At 45.3% G+C, this 20,623-nt stretch overlaps 1 protein-coding gene across 3 annotated transcripts in view; it reads right to left on the minus strand.

The window, feature by feature from the left end:
• LOC120035065 (calcium-binding protein 2-like) overlaps positions 1-17,877 on the minus strand; it is a 30,032-nt gene extending 12,155 nt beyond the window's left edge. The window contains exons 1-6 of one of the 3 annotated variants that reach the window (XM_038981827.1): positions 17,582-17,877; positions 11,413-11,463; positions 11,141-11,303; positions 4,198-4,228; positions 3,341-3,484; positions 2,080-2,171 (exon numbers count right to left, since the gene is read on the minus strand). In XM_038981827.1, the coding sequence (XP_038837755.1) occupies positions 2,080-2,171; positions 3,341-3,484; positions 4,198-4,228; positions 11,141-11,303; positions 11,413-11,462 (480 nt within the window). In that variant the 5' untranslated portion in view covers position 11,463; positions 17,582-17,877. The other 2 variants (XM_038981825.1, XM_038981826.1) reach the window with 2 other exon arrangements.
• Positions 17,878-20,623: the final 2,746 nt, after the last annotated feature.

Here is a 20,623-nt window from a genome sequence, read left to right on the forward strand (position 1 = left end):
TCATGGATCTTGCACACTTCCTAGTGTCCTTCTCTCACCTGTCTGATAGCACATTCTCATGGATCTTGCACACTTCCTAGTGTCCTTCTCTCACCTGTCTGATAGCACATTCTCATGGATCTTGCACACTTCCTAGTGGCCTTCTCTCACCTGTCTGATGGCACATTCTCATGGATCTTGCACACTTCCTAGCTAGTGTCCTTCTCTCACCTGTCTGAAGGCACATTCTCATGGATCTTGCACACTTCCTAGTGTCCTTCTCTCACCTGTCTGATGGCACATTCTCATGGATCTTGCACACTTCCTAGTGTCCTTCTCTCACCTGTCTGATGGCACATTCTCATGGATCTTGCACACTTCCTAGTGTCCTTCTCTCACCTGTCTGATGGCACATTCTCATGGATCTTGCACACTTCCTAGTGTCCTTCTCTCACCTGTCTGATGGCACATTCTCATGGATCTTGCACACTTCCTAGTGTCCTTCTCTCACCTGTCTGATAGCACATTCTCATGGATCTTGCACACTTCCTAGTGGCCTTCTCTCACCTGTCTGATGGCACATTCTCATGGATCTTGCACACTTCCTAGTGTCCTTCTCTCACCTGTCTGAAGGCACATTCTCATGGATCTTGCACACTTCCTAGTGTCCTTCTCTCACCTGTCTGATAGCACATTCTCATGGATCTTGCACACTTCCTAGTGTCCTTCTCTCACCTGTCTGATAGCACATTCTCATGGATCTTGCACACTTCCTAGTGGCCTTCTCTCACCTGTCTGATGGCACATTCTCATGGATCTTGCACACTTCCTAGTGTCCTTCTCTCACCTGTCTGAAGGCACATTCTCATGGATCTTGCACACTTCCTAGTGTCCTTCTCTCACCTGTCTGATGGCACATTCTCATGGATCTTGCACACTTCCTAGTGTCCTTCTCTCACCTGTCTGATAGCACATTCTCGTGGATCTTGCACACTTCCTAGTGGCCTTCTCTCACCTGTCTGATGGCACATTCTCATGGATCTTGCACACTTCCTAGTGTCCTTCTCTCACCTGTCTGAAGGCACATTCTCATGGATCTTGCACACTTCCTAGTGTCCTTCTCTCACCTGTCTGATGGCACATTCTCATGGATCTTGCACACTTCCTAGTGTCCTTCTCTCACCTGTCTGATGGCACATTCTCATGGATCTTGCACACTTCCTAGTGTTCTTCTCTCACCTGTCTGATAGCACATTCTCATGGATCTTACACACTTCCTAGTGTCCTTCTCTCACCTGTCTGATGGCACATTCTCATGGATCTTGCACACTTCCTAGTGTCCTTCTCTCACCTGTCTGATGGCACATTCTCGTGGATCTTGCACACTTCCTAGTGTCCTTCTCTCACCTGTCTGATAGCACATTCTCATGGATCTTGCACACTTCCTAGTGTCCTTCTCTCACCTGTCTGATGGCACATTCTCATGGATCTTGCACACTTCCTAGTGTCCTTCTCTCACCTGTCTGATGGCACATTCTCATGGATCTTGCACACTTCCTAGTGTCCTTCTCTCACCTGTCTGATGGCACATTCTCATGGATCTTGCACACTTCCTAGTGTCCTTCTCTCACCTGTCTGATGGCACATTCTCATGGATCTTGCACACTTCCTAGTGTCCTTCTCTCACCTGTCTGATGGCACATTCTCATGGATCTTGCACACTTCATAGTGTCCTTCTCTCACCTGTCTGATAGCACATTCTCATGGATCTTACACACTTCCTAGTGTCCTTCTCTCACCTGTCTGATAGCACATTCTCATGGATCTTGCACACTTCCTAGTGTCCTTCTCTCACCTGTCTGATGGCACATTCTCATGGATCTTGCACACTTCCTAGTGTCCTTCTCTCACCTGTCTGATGGCACATTCTCATGGATCTTGCACACTTCCTAGTGGCCTTCTCTCACCTGTCTGATAGCACATTCTCATGGATCTTGCACACTTCCTAGTGTCCTTCTCTCACCTGTCTGATGGCACATTCTCATGGATCTTGCACACTTCCTAGTGTCCTTCTCTCACCTGCTTGAAAGCACTGCGTACCTCCCTCATCCCCATCATGTGAGCCGTCTCAGCCAGCATCCTAGGGCCCATCAGCTCAGTACAGAAATCATCAAAGTCCACGTGACCGCCCCCTACGGAGAGGGAGACATCAGATTACACTGACCCTGACCTGTTCACCGGACGTGCTACCTGTCCCAGACCTGCTGTTTTCAACTCTCTAGAGACCGCAGGAGCGGTAGAGATACTCTGAATGATCGGCTATGAAAAGCCAACTGACATTTACTCCTGAGGTGCTGACTTGCTGCACCCTCGACAACTACTGTGATTATTATTATTTGACCATGCTGGTCATTTATGAACATTTTGAACATCTTGGCCATGTTCTGTTATAATCTCCACCCGGCACAGCCAGAAGAGGACTGGCCACCCCTCATAGCCTGGTTCCTCTCTAGGTTTCTTCCTAGGTTTTGGCCTTTCTAGGGAGTTTTTCCTAGCCACCGTGCTTCTACACCTGCATTGCTTGCTATTTGGGGTTTTAGGCTGGGTTTCTGTACAGCACTTTGAGATATCAGCTGATGTACGAAGGGCTATATAAATACATTTGATTTGATTTGATGATTACACACACACACACACACACACACACACACACACACACACACACACACACACACACACACACACACACACACACACAAACACACACACACACACACAGCGCCGTTTCCAGCTGACATCAATCAAATACACAATGTCCCAAACTTCAAAAACAGACATTAGTCTTACGCACACGTGTCACACATGCACACACCCGCCTCCTCTAACTTCATAGAGGGAGACATCAATCATACACACATGTACAGCCCCCGAGAGAACCATGAGTCAAACAGGACACACACACACACACACCAGAGGAGGCTGGTGGGAGGAGCTATAGGAGGACGGGCTCATTGTAATGTCTGGAATGGAATGAATGGAACGGTATCAAGCACGTAAAACCATATGAAACCACATGTTTGACTCTGTTCCAATAATTCCATTCCAGCCATTACAATGAGCCCGTCCTCCTATAGCTCCTCCCACCAGCCTCCTCTGACACACACACACACACACCACTAACCCCTCCGCACACACACACCACTAACCCCTCCGCACACACACACACACACACACACACACACCACTAACCCCTCCACACACACACACAGGCACACACACACACACACACACACACCACTAACCCCTCCGCACACACACACACACACCACTAACCCCTCCGCACACAAACACACATGCTCACATTTCATCTTGATCTGCTGTATAATCTCTATGAGCTCCATCTCAGTGGGCATGTATCCCATGGTCCTCATACAGTCGGCCACGTCCTTGTAATGCAGGAAGCCGTCCCCATCGTAGTCAAACTCCTTAAAGGCCACCTGCAGCTCTGAGACACACACACACACACACACACACACACACACACACACACACACACACACACACACACACACACACACACACACACACACACACACACACACACACACACACACACACCAATGTGTATAATGTTATAATATTTACAGTACTCAAAAATTGTAGTGCAGTGGTTTTCGAGCAGCTTAGTAGCTCCAAAACTTGTATTGCTGAATGCTATTTCATGAAGCTAATAGCCAGTAACATTTACAAGCTACCACTGTGTCCCGTATGACTCACAAGGTTAAGTAGAGCTTATGAGAGACTAAACTGTATGCCTGCGGAATATTTTGTTTCCTAAAACGTCCTATAATATTGCTTGCATTAGCACTATTCATTTCACTAACAAAGGTTTAAAGGTGTACTCAGTTGGCTGATTTCTTGCTTACGGACATCAACAACAACTGCATTCACTGCATTCATCTGTAAAGAATGCCTCAAATTGGCTCGTCCAAATTGGCACCCTCCCTTGAGGCCTGGCCACATTGGGGCGAGCCAATAGTCCTTCTTGGAGGATTATAATTTAGTTGATGTTGATTTATGTATGCAGGTAGTCGCCCCGTTGCGTATGAAGACGTCACATCGCTGGCACTACCCTTAAGTGCTCTGGTAAAATGGACTCTCGCTCACTGTGTAGACTGCACTTGCTTAGTACATTTCTATAATCAATAACAGACTTACCATCCAACTCCTCAGGCATCAGCTCCCTATCCTGCAGTAAACAGATAGAGAAGGGAGATTAAGAGAGAGCATGAGTGTGTTCCCCAAATCTCTGCTCCATTAAAGCAGAGTAGTCCCTTGAGAAATACACCCCACTTGAATCCATTTTTTTTTTATATAGAGTATTAAGGTAACATGCATATCATATCAACCACCGCAGCGCGCCTGACAGTGACCCTAATGGGATTACTCCATGACATGCCTTTCTAATCTGAGCAATGACATATACACACAGTATGTGCAAGCATACACACACACACACACACACACACACACACACACACACACACACACACACACACACACACACACACACACACACACACACACACACACACACACACACACACACACACACACACACACACACACACACACATAAAGTGCAGCTACCATACTATCAATAACTCTCTCTCGCTCTCTCTCTCACACACACACACACACACACACACACACACACACACACACACACACACACACACACACACACACACACACACACACACACACACACACACACACACACACACACACACACACACACACACACACACACACACACACACACACATAAAGTGCAGCTACCATACTATCAATAACTCTCTCTCGCTCTCTCTCTCACACACACACACACACACACACACACACACACACACACACACACACACACACACACACACACACACACACACACACACACACACACACACACACACACACACACACACACTGCATATGCATCTACACAGACTACTTATTAACACATGATACCACTCTCATCTCAGGTCGTTAATATACACATACATAAATGAATACCACCCTTTACTCAAGATAAGAGGCAAGAAGTCAACTGTGACGACACACCAGTGTTTTTCCTATATTCATTTATCAGCGGTGCACCGGCACTGCTAAATCATGGCCACCAATGCAAACATATACACAGTGGTGTAAAGTACTAGGAATATGAGACCAAATAATAAACGTTTAACTAGTTTATTTATAAGAATTATAATCATTTTAACCCCTACCTTTTTGAGAAGAAAATCTATTACTTGTTAAACAAAAATATTTTGAGCATACAATCTACAGTAACTCAGTATTTGAAGTATTTATTTTATACTGTCATTATTGCTCATCTTTATCAAGGGTATCAATAATTTCGGGTTTCCAGTGTCTAGTGAAAGTCTTCACATCTTGCTGTCTTAAAATTACATCTAAAAAGGGACTACATTTTACAGATCTAAACAACCTACTCCACATTTTCAAATTGAAAGACATTTATTGAACATTTTCCAAATGAAGTAAAAAGGAAGGAACACTTAACACGTCTTGCAAAGCCTTTCTGGTGTGTCTTTGGCTTAAATTGTTTTGTAATTGTCCAGCTGACAAAAAAACTTTGTCCCAGGGTTAGATATTCAGAAGACAGAGGCAGGGTTTTTGCTCAACTTGAACGTTTCTTTTGCTCCTGACAAACTCCCCAGTCCCTCCCGGTGACAAACATACCCATAACACGATGCAGCCAGGAATGCAGTGTTTGGTTTTCGCCAGGCATAATGGGACCCATGTCATCCAAAAAGTTATACTTTTGACTCATCTGTCCATAGAACATTCCTCCAAGAGTCTTGATGATCATCCAGGTGCTTTTTTGGCAAACATCAGTCAACTTTTTGGACAAGATGGGTCCGATTATGTCTGGTGAAAACCAAACACTGCATTCCACAGAAAGAACCTCATACCGTCAAGCTTGGTGGTGGTAGTGTGATGGTTTGGGGATGCTTTGCTGCCTCAGGACCTGGACGACTTGCCTTAATATAAGGAACCACGAATTCTGCTCTGTATCAGAAAATTCTACAGGAGAATGTCAGACCATCCGTCTGTGAGCTGAAGCTGAAGCGTAGCTGGGTCATGCAGCAAGATAATGGTCCAAAAACACACAATTAAGTTTTCATGAAATTTGCTAAAAAGCAACAAATCTGAAGTTTTGGAATGGCCCAGTCAAAGTCCAGACCTAATCCCAAATTGAAATGTTGTAGCAAGATTTGAAACGAGAAGTTCATGCTTGAAAACCCACAAATGTCGCTGAGTTAAAGCAGTTCTGCATGGAAGAGTAGGCCAAAATTCCTCCACTGTGACGCGAGAGTCTGATCAACAACAACAGGAAGTGTTTGGTTGGAGTCATTGCAGCTAAAGGTGGCACAACCAGTTATTGAGTGTAAGGGGGGCGATTACTTTTTCTCACAGGGACATTGGGTGTTGCATAACTTTGTTTATGAAATAATATGCATTGTTGTGTTATTGTTCACTCAGGTTCCCTTTATCTCATATTAGGTTTTGGTTGAATATCTGATAACATTCAGTATAAAAAATATGCAAAAGTAGAGAAAATTACAAAGGGTGAAATACTTTTTCACAGCGCTGTATACAGTATACATGCCTTATGGAAAGTATTCAGACCCCTTGGCTTCTTCCACATTTTGTTGCATTACAGCCTTATTCTAAAACATTTACATTTTACATTTTAAGTCATTTAGCAGACGCTCTTATCCAGAGCGACTTACAAGTACATACATTCATACTTTTTTTTGTACTGGCCCCCCGTGGGAAACGAACCCACAACCCTGGCGTTGCAAGCGCCATGCTCTACCAACTGAGCCACACAGGGCCCAGAGGCGACTCCGGGTTGCTGGCCTTCTAGGCAGAGTTCCTCTGTCCAGTGTCTGTGTTCTTTTGCTCATCTTAATCTTTTCTTTTTATTGGCCAGTCTGAGATATGGCTTTTTCTTTGCAACTCTGCCTAGAAGGCCAGCATCCCGGAGTCGCCTCTTCACTGTTGACGTTGAGCCGTGTTTTGCGGGTACTATTTAATGAAGCTGCCAGTTGAGGACTTGAGGCCAGGCAAAGCTCAGAGCACAGTGACATTTCACAGTACTCAGAACACTAGGAGCAGAAACATGCTAAAGTCAATGAATCTTACTGGACTCACAGATAGGCCTGTAGGCTGGATAGAAAACAATTGCATGCTAGACAGTGAGCGGATCCCACTGGAATGCAGATGGTATTATTGAGTAGAGAAATAGATACTGTGCTTCATGTCTTTCTATTATGTTACAGTGACACAGGCTAGAAATGGCAAGATACTAGTGAAGCTCAACTCCCTTAGCATAAATAGGCTATTGTAGATCCAGTTTAGAAAACGTAAGATACTTATAACATTGAATTCTTCTTCCACATAGACAGGCCCCACAGGCTAGTGGAAACAGAATGACATATAGCATACAAACAACACTGCATTTTGGTAGCACAAAGATATGCCCAAAGGCTAAGCTGCATTGCAGTAAAATACCGATCAACCTGGTCTCAGAGCATTTCGTATTATTCTGTATGTAAATCCGAGATACTCAATTTAGTATGATAACTCTGTTACGTTTCGTATGGCATGTATTCATTTGTGGATGTCAATCACCCACTTCGTATGGCATGAATCACTATTTGTATTGAATGTTATGAAATTGCAAATCATACAATATGTCTAGGAATTTGCCAAAGCATAATATGTTACGAATTTGCTGAACATATGATATGTTATGAATTCTAGCTAGGTTGCTAACATTAGCTAGCTGGGTAATGTTAGGTAGGCTAGCGGTTAGGGTTGAGGGTTAGGGTTAAGGTTAAGTTTAGGAGTTAGGTTATAGGGTTAGAGGAGCTAAAAAGTAGTTGGTAGTTGAAAAGTTGCTAATTAGCTAAAATGCTAAAGTTGTCGGTGATGAGATTTGAAATCGCAACATTTGGGTTGCTAGACGTTCATGTTACACGCCCACCCATCCGCCCCAGTTCAGTTTTTGCCTTAAGCAACCATCTCTGTTATGTAACCATACCAAATGTAACATATACTAGTGTCGGAGTCCCGGATTTACGTTTACTATGTTACGTCTAGTCTATGAGATCAGGCTGTAGAGATAGCTCAATAGATACATACCAACTACCCCCTCTGCACCTCTCTAGCATACGAAACATGTTAGCCACATTTAAGTATGCTGTCATACATATCAATGGCGTACGTGAGTGGCACATTTCAGCAAGGACAATTGTACAAACAGCTAGCGACTCTACCGCCCTATAAAAAATTCTCGCTACATTAAGTTTGCTGGCATAGCCTACAGATAAATGTGCACAATGGACATTACAGTAAGAATGACGCTATAAAGTGGGATACGAGCGTTACAAAACACAGGAGGCTAAGGAAACATGCTACAGTACACATGTGAACCACATTTGGGCAGACATATCAGGGTCAAGCTGAATGTATGCAGGGTCATGCTAAAGGTCAGCAGCAGACACAAACACAACACATTCACAGGACTCCCTTGGGAAAGAGGTCCTCTGACCTCAATGATACTTCCTGGTTAAGGTTAAATTGAAAAATGAGCTCAGGCCAAAAGGATGTTTCTCATCTCGGTTACTGTTAAGGTCACTCTACAAATGTAAAGGACCTGCACTGCACACTCTCCAAAATTCTACTTTGATGACATACTTAGGTAGAAGCCTAGTCTTTGAACACCCCCTGTTACTATGCATCATTTGTTGTTTACATTGGATGCCATCTTTGTTTTTATTTCTAAAGATTATTCATGATAAAACAACAACTAGCCAATGTGAAATCAATAAATACCCTATCAAAATGGTCAGGGATCGTAAAAGCGAGACGGTATCCAATGGCGTAGAGACACGCTATGTGCTCCTGTGCTCACTGTAGTGGAGATTCTGACGCACAGTGTACGCGCGTCGTACACAGGGACATTTTCGAAGGCGAGGTCAACACACATTCATTTGATGTCTTCATCCGGAGACGATTAGACAATGTGCCAAAGCCAAGTCTCCAATCAACAGTCAACACACAGACCCATTTTAACAGTTCATTCCCATCTGTTTGATTTCACATGGGGCGGTTATAAAGTGTTTTATAACCGTTCGACATACGAACAGACAAAGAAGACACATGGACGGTCAGTGTAGACACATGCAGAACGGGTATGCAGATATTCATCTTGGTATCTGTCTGTTTGTCTGTCTCTCTCTGTTCTCATTATGGCTAATGAAGGATGACGGTGAGCCTTGCGAACGGCGTTATTAATACTCGAGTCGAGGCAGGGATTAGAATGCTGTGGGGTGGAGTAACCTCCTCCTACTGTGTGTGTCCAAGCACAGAAAAAGGCAAATACTCTGTGGCAATGTCACTGCAAGGGCAGAGTGTGCCAAGGAAGGGGCGAGGCAGAGATACGGCTGCTAGTTGTGAATAGTGGGTTGTGGGTAGCCGGGATGTCAATCTGTTTGTGCTTTATCGAAGTGCTCCTCGTGCTTTGTGATCGTCACGTCTGGTTTTCTATGAACGATTTCCCACCAGAACACACACTGTGCGCTCCAAGTTTCAAGTTGTATTAGTCGTATGTACAGGATACACATGGTACACACCATCCAACAAAAGTATTACTTACAGGCTCCTTCTTTACAATGGAACAACAATAAGAGGTAATAAAATATAAAAATACCAACATAAAGTAAATGGCTCAGTAGCATCAGTATAATACAGGAAGGCACAATTTATAGTCCAATGTTTATACTTGTTTTGGGAAAAGGGGTGATTGGAGGAAAAGTGTTTCAATTGTGCAGTATTTAGAAATCAGAATAAGAGTCAGTTTGATGTGTGTGTGTAGCGTGTGTGTGTGTGTGTGTGTGTGTGTGTGTGTAGCGTGTGTGTGTGTGTGTGTGTGTTTTAGCGTGTGTGTGTGTGTGCGTGTGTGTGTTTTAGCGCGTGTGTGTGTGTGTGTGTAGCGTGTGTGTGTGTGAAAGAGTGTATATCTGTGTAGGTGAGTGAGGGAGTGCATGTGTGCTAGGGCGTGGAGAGTCAGTGCAGGTGATCAGTCCAGTTCAAGTGTTCAGCAGTCTGATGGTTTGTAGATAGAAACTGTCCCTGAGCCTGTTGGTATCAGACCTCATGCTCCGTTTGCCCAATGGGAGTGAACAGCTCGTGGCTGCGGGCCTTCCTTAGGTACCGTTTCGAGTAGATTTCCTGGATGGTCGGGAGCACGGTCCCAGTGATGCACTGGGCCGTCTTCACCACCTGCTGGAGGGCCTTGCGGTCATGGACGGAGAAATTGTCATACCAGGCTATGATGCAACGGGTCAGGACGCTCTCAATGGTGCAGCAGTAATATTTGGAGAGGTCCCGGGGTGGCAGGCCGAATTTCTTCAGCCGCCGTAGAAAATAGAGACGCTATTGCGCCCTCTTGACGAGCGATAGTGTTGTTGGTCTTATGTCAAGTCCTTGGTGATGTGGACACCTGCTGACTCTCTCTACTGCAGTCCCGTTGATGTGGATCTGCTTCCTGAAGTCAACAATCAACTCCTTAATTTTAATGACGTTGAGGGAGAGGTTGTTGTCCTGGCACCACAATGCCAGTTCACTTACCTTCTCCCTATAGGCTCCCTATAGACTCGTCGTTGTTGGTTATCAGGCCTAGAACCGTAGTGTCGTCAGCAAACTTGATGATGGAGTTGGTTTCGTGCAAAGTCACGCAGTCGTGGGTGAACAGGGAGTACAGCAGAGGGCTGAGGACCCCTATATTAAGAGTCAGTATGGAGTAGTGGTTGTTGCCAATCCTCTGATATAGAGTTGTCAGCTTAGGGCGAAGGGGAATTGAGGTGTGAGAAATATGGTTGTTGTTCATTTTCAGTTGGTTTATGGATCTGTGTCCAGGTTGCATTGCATCAAAAGTGTAAATCCACCCCAGCTTTTCTGTCAAACGTTTAAACGTTCGATCCTGGATCATAACTCACTGTGCAACTGATTTGGCACGCGAGAGAGGCAGGAGGTGACAGAGGTATAAAAAGGCGACAGTGTTACTGACCTGTCCAAAGAGAGTGTTGAGGTAGGACAGGTAGACGGCTGCTACAGAGCCCTGGCTGTGGCTCCTGCCACTCTTGGAGCTGTTGCTATTTTCTCCTGACTTGGGCTGGCGGAGCCCGGAGCGCCCAGGGGTCCCCTGTGCCGAGGGGGTGTTTGACGACGTGCTGTTAGGGGATGGAGAGATGGAGAATAGGGCAAAGGGTCTGACTTCATCCTTGTCAACATGACCATCTTTGCCACTGTGTCATCACCGTTATCTTTGGTCTCACTTACCTCGCTCTGGGTGAGGGCGCGCCTCCCTTTTTTGTCCCTTTCTGAGACATGCTGAGGGAGAGAGAGAGAGAATTGTAACAACTGCTGATGTCAGGAGGGCTTTATGAATATACATTTGATTGATTTATTGAGAAGAGAAAGAAAGAAAGAAAGAAGAAAATAATATAATTCTTTAACCAGGGGCAAGGCCTTCGCCAGGGTTGTAATCAGAGCCCTGCACTCTTCAATATTTACATCAACGAATTGGCCACTATTCTAGAAAAATCCTCAGCCCTTGGTGTTAGTCTCCACAATTCAGAGGTTAAATGCCTGCTCTTCGCAGATGACCTGTGCCTGCTGTCACCCACAGCACAATATCTACAGCAGAGCCTAGACCTGCTAGAGCAGTATTGACAGAACTGGCCCCTGGCAGTAAACCGTAAAAAGACAAAAATAATGATTTAACAGAGAAGATGCATATCTCAGGGAATTAGACCAATGTTCTCAATTGGTACAAAATACACTGCTCAAAAAAATAAAGGGAACACTAAAATAACACATCCTAGATCTGAATGAATGAAATATTCTTATTAAATACTTTTTTCTTTACATAGTTGAATGTGCTGACAACAAAATCACACAAAAATTATCAATGGAAATCAAATTTATCAACCCATGGAGGTCTGGATTTGGAGTCACACTCAAAATTAAAGTGGAAAACCACACTACAGGCTGATCCAACTTTGATGTAATGTCCATAAAACAAGTCAAAATGAGGCTCAGTAGTATGTGTGGCCTCCACGTGCCTGTATGACCTCCCTACAACGCCTGGGCATGCTCCTGATGAGGTGGCGGATGGTCTCCTGAGGGATCTCCTCCCAGACCTGGACTAAAGCATCCGCCAACTCCTGGACAGTCTGTGGTGCAACGTGGCGTTGGTGGATGGAGCGAGACATGATGTCCCAGATGTGCTCAATTGGATTCATGTCTGGGGAACGGGCAGGCCAGTCCATAGCATCAATGCCTTCCTCTTGCAGGAACTGCTGACACACTCCAGCCACATGAGGTCTAGCATTGTCTTGCATTCGGAGGAACCCAGGGCCAACCTCACCAGCATATGGTCTCACAAGGGGTCTGAGGATCTCATCTCGGTACCTAATGGCAGTCAGGCTACCTCTGGCGAGCACATGGAGGGCTGTGCGGCCCCCCAAAGAAATGCCACCCCACACCATGACTGACCCACCGCCAAACCGGTCATGCTGGAGGATGTTGCAGGCAGCAGAACGTTCTCCACGGCGTCTCCAGACTCTGTCACGTCTGTCACATGTGCTCAGTGTGAACCTGCTTTCATCTGTGAAGAGCACAGGGCGCCAGTGGCGAATTTGCCAATCTTGGTGTTCTCTGGCAAATGCCAAACGTCCTGCACGGTGTTGGGCTGTAAGCACAACCCCCACCTGTGGACGTCGGGCCCTCATAACACCCTCATGGAGTCTGTTTCTGACCGTTTGAGCAGACACATGCACATTTGTGGCCTGCTGGAGGTCATTTTGCAGGGCTCTGGCAGTGCTCCTCCTGCTCCTCCTTGCACAAAGGCGGAGGTAGCGGTCCTGCTGCTGGGTTGTTGCCCTCCTACGGCCTCCTCCACGTCTCCTGATGTACTGGCCTGTCTCCTGGTAGCGCCTCCATGCTCTGGACACTCCGCTGACAGACACAGCAAACCTTCTTGCCACAGCTCGCATTGATGTGCCATCCTGGATGAGCTGCACTACCTGAGCCACTTGTGTGGGTTGTAGACTCCGTCTCATGCTACCACTAGAGTGAAAGCACCGCCAGCATTCAAAAGTGACCAAAACATCAGCCAGGAAGCATAGGAACTGAGAAGTGGTCTGTGGTCACCACCTGCAGAACCACTCCTTTATTGGGGGTGTCTTGCTAATTGCCTATAATTTCCACCTGTTGTCTATTCCATTTGCACAACAGTATGTGAAATTTATTGTCAATCAGTGTTGCTTCCTAAGTGGACAGTTTGATTTCACAGAAGTGTGATTGACTTGGAGTTACATTGTGTTGTTTAAGTGTTCCCTTTATTTTTTTGAGCAGTGTATATAGAGTACTGCACACACTACAATTACTTAGGTTTAAAAAATAAGCTCAACTGGACACCTTAATGATGCAGTGAATAAACTGAGAGAGAAAGCACGCAGGGCTGAATTCACAAACCTGTTCTCCTAACACACTGAAGCCTCAGGACCAGAACATCCAATCAATCAGAATAAACCAAATTACAACACAGTCAAAACTACTTTACTTACCGGGAAACACAAGCACAAAGAAAAATGAACTGCTATCTGGTCCTAAATCGACAGTACACCGTGGCAAACTATTTGACCATGGTTATTGATCAAAACCTTAGAAAAACATTCACAAAGTACAGTCTCAATGAACACATTGAGTTGCACACTGCGATGATCGAACGTACAGCAGAACCTAAGACAGAGCTGCATATCCTGACAATTTTTTTTTTTTAAATAAAACAATTAGAGAGTGTAATTTCCCCAAGTTTGAAATCATTGGTTATTTTAACCCTTGATTAATGTTGTTACTGTTGTCCCATTGACAATATTGATTATTATTTAAATGATGTTACTTTTGTAAATCTCCAAAGTAAGCTTTGGCAATATGTACATTGTTACGTCATGCAAAAAAAAGCTAATTTAATTGAATTGAGAGAGAGAGAGAGAGAGAGAGAGAGAGAGAGAGAGAGAGAGAGAGAGAGAGAGAGAGAGAGAGAGAGAGAGAGAGAGAGAGAGAGAGAGAGAGACAGAGAGAGAGAGACAGAGAGAGAGACAGAGAGAGAGAGAGAGAGAGAATAACAAGTATCCAAGGGACCAAGGAGAAGAGAGAGAGAGAGAGATATACAGAAGAGAAAGAGAGAGAGTGAGGGAGGGAGGTAGAGAGAGAGAGAGCGCGCGAGAGGAAGACAGAGAGACTTATGGCTGTACATTTCAGAGACAGATTAATGCCTTGTCATCGCACTGTGTTGTCAGAACTAGGGCCTGGGATGAAAGACTGCCTCTCAGACACTGACACGTCAAATAGTACACCTTTACACCCCCGACCATCTCAGATGCTCATAAATTTGCGCCTAGGGCCCCCCCGTTTGAACATACGTTGTACGAATATTGATAAGTGCATGTGATGTGCAGAGGCACACGCCAACAAGGCACCGTTAGTCTGCATTCTCCTCCCTAGGGACCACAGATCATAATGAGATGAGACTAGCAGAACAGGTAGGCCCTATAAATTACAATAAACAACCTAATGTGCCTCTCCGGGCAAACCAGAGCCCCCTTTTCACCTCGGCACCATTACAGGAGAGAGAAAGCGACACGCGAGCAGCACGCATGTGATGTGTACTGATTGCAATGCTCCGAGCATGCTGTCTCCCCAGAGAGGAAGAGGCGAAGCGAGAGGATTTACTCCGCCCCAAAAATCTGTCCGCGTGAGATAAGCCATTTTCGTACGGAGGTCTACGAGCAAGTACGTGAGGCTTATTTGATTGAATAGAAGTTTTGAAATATTTAGTCTGTTACAAATGTACTGAGTGGATACATTCCGACAACTTTGAGGAAAAACGACTTCGTTGTGCCTGTTGTTTACACCCGTATCGGCCCTCTCATTGGCTAGAATGGTCCCACCTGATCTCGCCTGCCTTCAATCATTGAGGACATGTATTTCCATTGTTAGAGCAGTCACTCGGCTATCTTTATAATAGATCATCTTCGGTCTCCCTACTAACTCCTCGAGCTCTCTGGGTGTTTCAGCCATCTAGCCTATCTTAACAGTTGTTCCTCTCTCATAATTGGTTCAGGGAATGACTGAAAACAACTGGAAATAAGAGTGTGTGAGCAGTTGGCTGGTATTTGGTAGTTAGTGCCAAATAATATAATTGTTGTACAAAATCACAGGAGGTTGGTGGCACCTTAATTTGGGAGGACAGGCTTGTGGTAATGGCTGGAGCGGAATCAGTGGAATGGTATCAAATACATCAAACACATACTGTAGTTTGATACCATTCCATTCGCTCCGTTCCAGACGTTATTATGAGCCGTCCTCCCCTCACCAGCCTCCACTGTACAAAAAGGATTCTAAGACAATGAGTTGCTTGCGCACACATACAGCTAAATTGCTACAATTTCCATGGTGGTGCATTCATAGTTAACAATAGGCCTAACTATTGTTTGCCTCAAGAACAGCTTTTCTCTTGAATGAGCAAAATATCAGGGTAAACAAACAAACAAACAAACACACGCACACACACATACAGACACACTTCTACGTGAGCCAATAGAGACAGCATGAGCTGCTCCCTCAGTGGCCAATCGCTGTCAATCACCAAGCCGATACGAGCAATTTCAGATCCTGAACCCGCTAATTTAAATAATGAAACGGTGGACGGTGGACGGGGAGTTAAAGCAGAGGTAATGCAGATGATTTCATAGACTGGCTGTGATCCAGAACTGGTTATCTGAGGGCCTCATCCTTTTGTCGTTTTTTTCTCTTCAGTGTTTTTCCCCTATGTTTTTTTTGGTCATTCCTCCTGCTCCCCTGCTGTTCATCTGCTGTCGAATGCAGATCAATGTCCAGATGGCTCAGCTACTCTCTTCTCGTCCAATGTCTTAAACAACCCACGGTACAATAGGCCTGGCTGCCTCCTCCTCTCCCTATCGATCTCCACCACTGATTTTGTGTCACGACTCAGAAATCAGACTCCCCTTCGTTACTTTTTTGGGGAAGGGGGGAGCTGGGGGATCCAGAGGAGGAGAGGGAGACGGGTGGATTGTCTCGTCTGCCGGCTGCCCTGTCATCCTCCTATCAATGGTTACATCTTGGCATTTCCCACCATTCACCGCCATCTCGCGTCCCACACGATCAATCTCCTGTGTGGTTGTCATTTCAGCGCCTTCTGTCCTGGTATCTGTCCTGGCATCCTGTCTGTCCGTCGGTTCCTGTTTGTCACCACCAGTAATTGTTGATAGACTGTTGTTTTCCATTCAGACTGTAGACTTCGAACTGCCCAAACTCTCTGGATAAGATGCAAAGAGGGCTACACGACATTAAGCCCCGTTGACGAAAGGACAAATGTATCGATTGATTAGCCGATCGATTGGAGTAAACAAATACAAGCACAATTTGGCCAACAGCCCTTGACGTCCTCCCCATCCTCTATCCTCCTTACCTTCAATATGCAGCTAGAAATAGAGAGAGTTTCACACTTTTTTTTGACAAGTCCAGTTGTTACCGTTTGGCTCGGACGTGTTGATTGATATAAATTAGGAGTATAACTCCCCTCCTGCCCCTCTACCTTCCCGCCTCCTCTGCCTCACCGGATTATACAATAAGAAGGGTGATTATCTCGCTAAATATGTCTGGATTCGACTTTGAGACGCGTGACCGAGTCACTGTTTTGAAATGACATTGGAGGGTAGTCATGTATAGGTTGTGCGCAAACAATGAAAACGTTCAGTGTATCTTTCGGGGGGGAACCCTTTCCTTCGAGTCACCGGTTCACAAGCCCACATGTGTTAATGTAGACCTTTGATGGGCTTAAGCACTGAGCGTGTCCTTTTCTTAACACTCAGGTTACAATCATAGCAATTACCTGGCTATTGTGGATGACTCTATTGCTCCTCCAAACTCATCTCCCTTGCAGCGTTCTACAGAGTTCACCTAAGTGTCACTGTTCCAACTTTGTATTCCTTGCTACACTGTCTGAAACGTGGTTGTCCTTGCTTCGCCACTGCTACAACTTTGTTTCCCTCATATTGTTTGAGGGTACAATATGTCTTCAAAGAGCTTCCCAAATGGTGGTCTGTGGACCAGTGTTGGTCCTTGAGGTGCTACCTAGGCATCAGTGAGAAGGCGTTAAATGCATTTCTGGAAAATTGTAATACAGTAGGCTGGAGGCATGGGAATCTAGGCTCCCGCGCAACCGACTAAACTGTGCTACGGTGCAGAAAGGTATACATGATGTCAGTGCAAGTTTCAGTTCCTATAAGTCCTCGCTCAGATGACCTTCATCAACGTAGTAGAATGTGAGATAGATAAGAATGCAGAAGGTCAGACTTTTCTTCTTCTGGAAAATTGCACTAGCCTACTGGTGGGCTGCCAAAATGTTAATTTGTCTTACCGTCCAGTCAGCGAGGGTAAACATTTTGGAACCACCTCTCTATCCTACTTTTTCTACCGCACTGTCGTCCTATACCGCCCTTTCTTGCCAAGTGCTGGCGCAGTAAGGCAGCTCTTTGCAGGTGAACTGTTTCCAGACGCTATTCGAACCTCGCCACGCTCAAATATGCTTAGTCCGGCCAACCAAAGCCCTTATTTAGCATTCTGCCTTCTGAAGAGCGAGAAAACACCCTCCTTTCCACCTGAAAAAGAAATGGGGGTCGCAATAATGTTGTCACATTACACGCACCAGTCAGCTCCCGGTGGACTGTGGACCTTGGCAATGAAATGTTTACTAAAGTGGAAATCCTCTATTGTAGCTCGCTGCCTCACTCTTGCCTCAAGGCTGCGGTGCAAAGACAAGCCAAGCCCAGTTCTTGTTGCTTTTTCATGAGGTTATTGTGCCTCATATAATGTTTGAGTGCTTTTCAAGTGGAAATATGGATTCTTTTGGTGGGAGAAATGTCTTCGCAAATAAGAAGACACAGCCGAAACTGATGTTGTGCGTAAGGTTGTTTTGTAGTTACAGATGTGTGTTTGTGTCTATGAGGTGCTTTGCCTTTCGGGGAGTGTGTTGGGCAGAGATGAGAGGTGGGTTGAGCATAATGAAGCGTCCTGTTATCGGTGACTGATAACGCCATATCGAGAGCTAATTACCTGCAACGCTGCCTCATTAACCACAACAAGACGGCACCGCCCTCGGGCACTGGCCACGCCACCCAGGCAGATCACACTGTCTCTTCATCTCCCCTCTCCTCCTTCCCTCCTCTCTTCTTCCTGCTCTCATCCCTCCATCTTTTTTTTTTAGATGTTCTTGCCTTCATTTCCTTTCCTCTAGCACTCCTTCCTGTCTTTCTCACGGATCGATTTTTTGTTGACCCTTGAACTTCTTAGTTGTAAACCTTTGACAGTCATCTTTTGTTGTTTTGTCCTATCATTCCCTTCTTGGTACCTCCTTCTCGCAATCTCTCTATTTCCTCCTTCATCTTAATCTCTATCCCCTCTCTTCTTCTATTTTGGTCTCCATATCAATCCGTCTGTCTGTCTCCTAGTTTCTAATGTAGCTTCCTCTCCTACCATCTCCCTCTTTCTCCATGTCTCCATCTTTGTCTTTCCACAGTCACCTTCACACTCTATTCTGGAGCAGTTGGCCTCTCTTCCCTCCATCCCTCTTACTTGATTTTTGTGCAGACCTGGGAGTTGAATGATAAGAATCTCATGTGTTGCCGATAAGTATTCAACCACTGCAATGTGAACTGTCTGGAACGTGTCCGTCCTTTTTATATTTTCTGCAGTCTCATGTAGAACCAATCACGGTTCAGATATGAAGGTTTTATGTTTAACCGTTCCAATCCCTTTCTCCTGCACATGTCCACTGCCCTGCCTCTGGGCCACGCTTCTCCCCTGCGCTCCACTCGTTTATTTATGGGAATATGCTGATGGGGCTAACCCAGGTATAGAAAAAAAATACCCCTGAGTAAAAGGAAGAGAGGGAGGGAGAGAACAGAAGAGTGAGCACGTGGGAAGCGAAAGAGGGGGTGGAACAGAAGAGCGAAAGAGAGCGTACTATTAATCATTGACCTGTCATTTATCCTAAAAAGCAAGCAACCATTCATCATGGACAGTGAGAGAAAAAAAAGGAAGGAAGGAAAAGTGTAAAAGTGTGTCACGAGGTTGGCAGAACATAATTGCAAATAAAAGTGGCTGAGTTAGTGCTCAGTTTGAGGTCGGGCACCGCATGCAGCCCAGCTCGAGATCATCCCCAGCATGAGACTAAATTAATCCCAAGAGAGATGAGGGTTTGAGGCGAACCCCAAACCCCAAGCCTCCCTTACTACGTAGGCCCGCGGCATCACTCAAAATGTAATGCTAATCTTATCCCTCCGTAATACAATATGGAACAGTAATGATAAACATGGAAGGGTAATGATAAACATGGAAGGGTAATGATAAACATGGAAGGGTAATGATAAACATGGAAGGGTAATGATAATGCCACAGACTACCACAGGGGTCTTTACCAAGGCTAAAGATCCAGCAAACGAGAACAGTATCAAAAGCGCAAGAAAAAAATGGATAATAATAATTTATCCTCGGGGGAATGCGTCTGTCAATATGTCATGAGGCCTTTTATTCCACAGTTTTCCTACACCGCTGACTTGGCTGTCACAAAATGTAACGGAAGCAGAAAACTCGCATGACGACAGAAACAGAGAGAAAAAAAAAGGGACGTGTCTGGCTGTCTCTCTGCGTGTTCCTCTGCGAGTTGGAGTTAAGGACAATTCACTGGTAGGGTTAATGGAATCTGTCTCTGTCAGAGGAGGTGTGTGGAGAGGGGGTGGAGGGAGAGAGCGAGCGAGGGAAAGATAAGTGCCCAAGGGACTCAGTGAGTGGACACTGAGCACATCGACTGAACACCACCACGCGCAATGATCCTTCCCTTAGGCTGAGCAGCAAAGTAGAATACAACACAGCAACGGGAAGATTACCTCAGACGCTGAGGTCCAACATATTAGTAGACCTGCCATGAGATTCTCAGTGGTTGTAAACACAAACAATATAGCAAAATTTCACACCTCTGTAAAATAAAAATGTGGGTTTATAATCAAGTATCATAGCAGTAGGCCTAACCTATGTCATGTATATTCTCATATTTCAAAAGTATTGATCAATTGTTACATAGCACCTTCCAACGCAGAGAAAAACAATAGGCGACAGCAAAACTCGGAATTCAACAAAGCACCACTTCGATGCTGTTAGCAAACCCCTGGGAGACGAAACCAATGTGCGATATTCACAGTCCACAGAAAAATTCCACCAAACACTGTATAACATCACTGGTCTGGCCTTGTATTTCTCACAGGAACAGGAAAAAGTGTATATTCTGACCGAGACAAAGTACATTTGCGAAGGGCGAGACAAAGGACATGCGGTGCCCCACTTGCGAGATTTATGCGATTTCCCTCCCTCGGAGTCAAACAGGGAAATATTTGATTTCGACACT

The sequence above is a fragment of the Salvelinus namaycush genome, chromosome 42 (genome assembly GCF_016432855.1).
Source record: "Salvelinus namaycush isolate Seneca chromosome 42, SaNama_1.0, whole genome shotgun sequence".
Taxonomy (NCBI): Eukaryota; Metazoa; Chordata; class Actinopteri; order Salmoniformes; family Salmonidae; genus Salvelinus; species Salvelinus namaycush.